Here is a 6,939-nt window from a genome sequence, read left to right as displayed (position 1 = left end):
AAATATACATATATGTATCTTCAAAATTTAATTTAGTGATTTTCTATTTTGATTTTCAATTTTTTTTTTGAATTTTTGATTCATTTGTTCTTATTATGTTTTAAGTCAAATGTACATTTTTTTTAATTCAATGCATTCAATACAATTTTTTTTTTCTAATTTGGAATTTTTAGTTTTTTACTTTAATTTGGATTATTTTAGTTTCATTTTGCAGAACCCAACCCTTATTCTTTTGCCAAATCTGTCCCATAAATGGGTTTTTGGTCCGCTCGGATCATTTAGCTCCCTTGTCATCTTCACCGAAACCAGAGTTACATCCCCTCGACCCTGTGAGCTGCTGTCGCCTAGCAACAGGGTCCGCCCACTGCTTATCGGCGGTGTAACCATGAAGCATTCAGGACGTGACGCCGCTCGGCCCTTTCTCAAAATTGTTTATCATTTATTTATTTGAAGATCAAATGTCCGTTTCTCTTTTGATGTTGTTATCGTAAATCTTTTTCACAATTTGACCTGAAGGTTCTTCCTTTCTTTCTTTCTTTCTCGATATCTTTAAAAAAAGAGAAAAAAAAGTCCAGAAACATAAGCCTGTCTTTGTATTTATTCTTGGAAATTCTTGGAAAATAAATCCTGTTTTAAATAGGTAAAAGAACATAAAGATTCAATTTATCTTCAGAATTCAGGATGTGTGTAACGCAGAGCCGCCGCAACGCTAACAGCTCCCGACATGCTCAGTAGCATCAAGCAATAAAAAATGTCATGTTTCTGAATAAATGCCGCCTTTTACCAAGTATTCTCCTCCCGGCTCCAGAATTATCCAGAAATGAATCTGTATGATTGACAGGTGACCTTTCAAGGTCACACCCCGACCCTCCGTCCCTGGAAACCCAGGGAACGAATATGTGAATGAATTTTGGGTTCAAAATCCAAAAGACAACTAGGCTTCCCCTAGTGGTGGAGGTCGACTGGGTCACAAAAGACACACACACGCACACACACGCACACACACACACACACACACACACACACACACAAATACAGATGCCGCAGAGGCGGGGGCAGCAGGCATTTTGCTGTGCAACAGCGCCCTCTAGTGGAGACAAAGTATTCTCACAAATATTTTCATCTGTTCTTTTTATATTCACCACTTAGTGACGCCAGAACTCTACTATGAGTGGCACTGTGGTCTGGTTTGAAATTGAATCGCTTTGGATATATGTCTAATTAAATGTTGATTTGATTCATTTTAAAATAATATCATTAGCTTGGCAAACTAGGGAATACACTCACCCTGCAGTATCTTGTAATGAAAGAGGAGCATCTCACGCAAGGGTTTTGTTTAACTTCGCTTTTTATTGCCTACAAAATTGCATTTTATTGTAGATATTTTTTTAATATTTCATTTAATGTTATTTCCTTATTATTTGTACATTGATTTATTTTATTTTCATTTACTTGTAACTTTTATTTTTGATTTATAGGTTTTCAAGTATTTAATATTGCTTTAATCTATGGTATTTGATTTATGATTTTATTTAATTCTATTTTTTCTGGTCATCCTCTATTCTTTTGTAATCCATCTAATTTAACTCAATATATTTTTATTCTAATGTTTTTCAATTGCCTTTCATTTGACATTATTCACAATCAAATTCTATTTAATTGCTATTTTAGTATTGATTAAATTTTAGGTTCCAATTTAATTTAGTCTTGTAGTTTCATATTATCTTCTATATGCATTGGCTTCATTTTTATTCAATTTTATGATGAATTTTAGTTACCTATCTACCAAATTTCAAATTATACATTTTAGGTTACTTTACTTTAATGCATTTAAGTGGTGATATTTTAAATCTAAATGTTTCAACAAATTGTAGTTGACTGTTTCACTTCATTTATTTTATTTTATTTTATTTTATTTTATTTTTATGTATATATATATTATTGCTCTATAATGTAGTGCATTTCACTTATATTTATTCATCATTGGTTTTATTCTTCCAAAATGTACAAAATTTTGCATCGTTTTTTAATTATTTTTTCTTTTTCTATTTTATCTGATTATGCTATATTTTATTCCTTTTCCTTTTTGTAAGATCACTATTTTTCTCATTGCATTTCACTGTATAAGACTGCATGATTTTTCCGGTGTTGGATATCTCTTTATTTATTTTATTTTAATTATCAAAGTACTACATTTTTGTGTACGCGTCAGCAACAAGAATCATCGGTAATAAATCAGTTAGGACACCAAAACATGAGCTTTTATTTTCTTACATATCATCCATAACTTCCTCCTGAACAATAAATAACAATTTTCCGGATTAAACAAAATCCTGACACCGGTTTTCCGATGGAAAACCTCCATCGGAAGTTCAAACACCAGTTTCCGGTTCCGGTCGATGATGGCCGGACGTCCCGCGTCTCCCCGGATCCGCCTGCATTAACGTTTAATTCCCCCAAACGTACAGAAGAGGGCGACATAGTCTCACAAAATAGAAAGCTGTGCATGAATGACGTGTGTGTGTGTGTGTGTGTGTGTGTGTCTGTGTATGTGTCCTTGCGTGTGCGTGTGCATGTGAAGATGGTAGTCCTCCTGGTGTGGACGCTGTCCCATTCAGATTCAGAAAAATACATTTACTATTTAAATAAAAATTCAAATTAAAAACACGTATTTTCATCTTTCAGTTTGAAAATGTTTTTTTTGTAATAAATCAATTATTTTTCTGTTATTAATTATTTATATATTTTAATAAACATCTTAGTTTTTACAGTTTCATTACACTTTTTAATAAATTATAGATGATATATTTTTTCAAGCTGTCTGAGAACATAATTTTCTACCATTTTAAATTTATTTTTAATTAATTCGAATTAATTTATCTTTGATTATTTATTTCAGTAGTGAATTTCTGCCTCATTAAAAAGGTTTATTTTTTTGAAGACAATGATGTCACACCCAGTTCCACATTTTCATTTCAATTTGTTGATTTCATTTTATTTATTGATTCCAACTTCCGAACTTGCTTCTTGTTCATTTTTTTTGGGGGGGGGGTGATAATTTTACATTTTGTTGTTTTTTTACTTCAATTTTTAAGGATTATTTGCTCTTTTCATTTTTAATGTGATTTGATGTGATTTCTTTCTCATTTCTTCTTGAATTTCCGTCTTCTATTTTCACCAATTGTCCACAATTTTTCACAAAAATCTTCTTCAAACACTAGATTTTTATCTTTTGATTTTTTTCAACAATTGCTATATTTATATTTATGTCAAAGTCTCTTTATAGCCATTATTTTAAACATATATTTATCAGGGCTGGATTCTGTCTCGCGTCTCGATTCTTTCTCAGCCTCTGGATTTATCGTGGATTCTGGGTCAATTTGTCCTCTCAGCCGCTTCGTTTTATTCTCAGAAAATTCATTTTTATCTAATTTTTGGAAAGCGTCTTTTTCGCTTATTTTTGGTTTACTGATGTTATTCATCATTTTCTCTCTATTTTTCGAACGTTCCTCTCAGAGTACATGAAAATCGACGGGTGATTCCGAAGTTTCGCCCACATTTTGAAGAAAATGCAATTTTAAATTTTTTTTTACGCTCATTCCGAGTCCAACGTGTCGTCCCGGAGAAGCCGCTGTGATCGACGGGTCAACCAGAATAGGCTCCGCCCCCCGGGTCCCATCAACACCATCGCCATGATGCTATTTTCCCCGGTTTCCTGTCCAAAATAAAAAAAAAAAAAACAACGTATCGGTCCCTCAGTTCTCCTCGTGTCCTTCCGCTAAACGTTGGCTTCTTCTCCATTTCTTTTTCAGGCTGCCCGGCACTCCAGCATCTTCTTGAAGGCCTTGCGGAAGCTGTCGTCCAGGAAGGCGTACAGGAAGGGGTTGAGGCAGGAGTTGGCGTAGCTCAGGCTGGTGATGAAGTAGGAGATCCCGATGAGAAGCGGCGTGGTGGGCAGGTCCGTGGTCAGCGCCACGATGGTGCTGAGGTGGAACGGCGTCCAGCAGAAGAGGCAGACGGCCAGCACGATGAAGACCATGACGGTGACCTTCCTCTTGGCCTTGTCCAGCGCCTTGGCGTTGCTGTTGAGGCGCATGTTCCTCAGCTTGTAGAGCATGACGGTGTAGAGGATGCAGATGGTGGAGACGGGGATGGCGAAGCCCAGGATGAGGGTGTAGATGCGGCTGGCCTTGAACCACAGGCTCTCCGGGGCGGGGAAGCTGAGCACGCAGCTGCGGCGGCCGTCGCCGGGGGCGACGTAGATACCGGCGAACACGGTGAACGGCGCCACGATGACGATCACCAGGACCCAGACGCAGAGCGAGACGATCTTGGCCGCACGGTAGGTCCGGTAGGGCATGCGCTTGGAGCGCACCGTCGCCAGGACGACCAGGTAGCGGTCCACGCTCATGACGGTGAGGAAGTAGATGCTGGAGAAGATGTTGTAGTGGTCCACGCTGAGGATGACCTTGCACAGGACCTCGCCGAACGGCCAGTGGTGCAGCAGGTGCTCGGCGATGTTGATGGGCAGCACCAGGGTGAAGAGGTCGTCGGCGATGGCCAGGTTCAGGATGAACATGTTGGTGACCGTCTTCATCTTCGGCGCCTTGAGGATGACGTAGATGACGGCCGTGTTGCCCGTGAGCCCCACCGCGCAGATGACCGAGTAGATGACCGGCAGGATGACGTACAGGTCGGCGTAGAAGTAGAACTCGGACGGCGGCGTGCAGTTCGGGTCGCTACGGTTACCGGAGCCCGGCCAGCGGAGGTCGAGGGAGTCGTTACAGACCGGGAGCGAGCCGTTCTCCATGGTCCCGCCGGCGGTTGTACCGTAACGAAGCTCCGGGATCCAAACGGGAAAAGACCGGACCGCTCCGAAGTTGCGGTTTGTTTGTCTTCTTGTTTCTACTTCCGGTTTCTCCGAAAAGCATCAAAAGTCCCGCTTCCTCTTCCTGCTCCCACGCGCTCCGGTTCTTCTGCGCTTCCGGTCTCGAGGCTCCGGCGTCGCGCCGCTCCGGCTCGCGCGCCGCGGTCACTTCGGCGGGCTTTTACGCGCGAGCGGCGCATGGCGCGGGTGCGCAAGCGCGCGCTCGCGTGTGTGCGTGTTTCCGCCGCTGTTGGTTTTTAACGGAGGAGAAGGACGAGGGGAGGATGGAGATGGCGAGCCGCTCCTCGGAGTTGGAAATGAATCATTTAAAAAAAAATAAAAATCAAAAAACAAAAAACAAAAGTGGACCGCGGGACCGAAGTCACGCCTCACATGTTCTCGCGGTGTTTCCGCGGACGAGGTTCCGTCACCCGCGCGCGCCTGTTCTCCGGTGAGGAGCCACGGAAGGAGAGACGGAAGCTCAGCACGCGCAGACCGGGACAACACGACTGACAGCGGCGAGGGAGACGGACGCCTTCCCTCCCTCACACACACACACACACACACACACACACACACACACACACACACACACACTCACACACGTACACACACACTTTGTTTCTTCACCCTCCTCTCTCTCTCCCACACACAAACTGTCTCTCTCTGTTATACACTCACACACACACACACAAACTTTCTCTCTTTCTTACATACACACATAAACCGTCTCTCGCGCTGAAGCACACACACACACAAACACACACACAACCTGCCTCTCTCTCATACACACACACACACACACACACACACACACACACACAAACTCTGTCTCTCTGAAGCACAAACACACAAACAGTCTCTGTCTCTCTCTCTTAAACACACACACACACATAGTATCTGTCTTAAACACACCCAAACTTTCTCTCTCACACACACACGCATACTGATCCACACACAAACTGTCTCTCTCTCTCTCACACACACACACAAGCACACAAGTTCACACAATAGTCTTCTCTCGCACTTACAAACACACATACAAAGACACACACACACAAACTCACTCTCTTGCTCCCTTCACACACACACAGCCTCACTTACACACACATAGACGGACCAACACTAACTGTCCCCTACGAGCGTGCGCAAACACACACACACACAAACAGTCCATCTCTCTCCCTCTCTCTTACACATACACACACACACAACTGTCTCTCTCACGCACTCAAAACGCACACACACACACACAGGTAGACTGAATCTTTTTCTCTCTCACACACACACACACTCAACCTGTCTCAGTCTTTCCACCCTCCTTCCTCTCTCTCTTTTCTTTCTCACTTACTCACTCAATCAAACACTCTCCCTCTCTCTCTCTCACACACACTCACACACACACTACCAGTCCATCTCTCTCTCTTTACACACAGTCTTTCTCCACCCTCCACTCGGTCTCTCTCTCTCTTACACACACACACAAATGTCTCTCTCATGCACTTAAACACGCACACACACTCACGCACACGGGTAGACTGTATCTCTTTCTCTCTCACACACACAAACTGCATCTCTCTCTCTCTCTCTCTCTTTCTCACACACACACACACACACACACACACACAACCTGTCTCAGTCTTTCCACCCTCCTTTCTCTCTCTTTTCTTTCTCACTTACTCACTCAATCAAACACCCTCTCTCTCTCTCTCTCTCTCTCTCTCTCACACACACACACACACACACACACAACTGTTTCTCTCATACCCTTCTCTTTCTCACACACACACTCCCTACCTCTCTCTCTCTCTCTCTCTCTCTCTCTCTCTCTCTCGCTGTGAAACAGTCCCACCTTCATTAACCAGTAATTACCAACGAAGTACAAATAATAAAGTGTAATTACACAGAGTATAGACTATTTTGAATGATAACATATATACACATCATGTGTGTACACATATTCCCACATTTTCATTTTTTATCAATATTATTAAATACAATTCTTGATTGACGCTTACTTAATCATTTCTTCTTTTTTAACGTTCCGCTTGTTGAACTTTTCTATAAAATTA

The 6,939-nt window shown here is 42.0% G+C and overlaps 1 protein-coding gene across 1 annotated transcript; it reads right to left on the bottom strand.

The window, feature by feature from the left end:
* Nucleotides 1-2,246: 2,246 nt before the first annotated feature.
* Nucleotides 2,247-5,458, bottom strand: LOC147226991 (neuropeptides B/W receptor type 2-like). Its single transcript, XM_086159753.1, has one exon. It carries the CDS (start codon nucleotides 4,808-4,810, stop codon nucleotides 3,809-3,811), a length of 1,002 nt encoding a protein of 333 aa, XP_086015879.1. The 5' UTR covers nucleotides 4,811-5,458; the 3' UTR covers nucleotides 2,247-3,808.
* Between the last annotated feature and the right edge of the window lie 1,481 nt (nucleotides 5,459-6,939).

The sequence above is a fragment of the Fistularia commersonii genome, chromosome 14 (genome assembly GCF_037954325.1).
Source record: "Fistularia commersonii isolate RoL2024-O1a breed Wild chromosome 14, RoL_Fcom_v1.0, whole genome shotgun sequence".
Lineage (NCBI taxonomy): Eukaryota > Metazoa > Chordata > Actinopteri > Syngnathiformes > Fistulariidae > Fistularia > Fistularia commersonii.
This window is presented reverse-complemented; position numbering and strand designations above follow the sequence as displayed.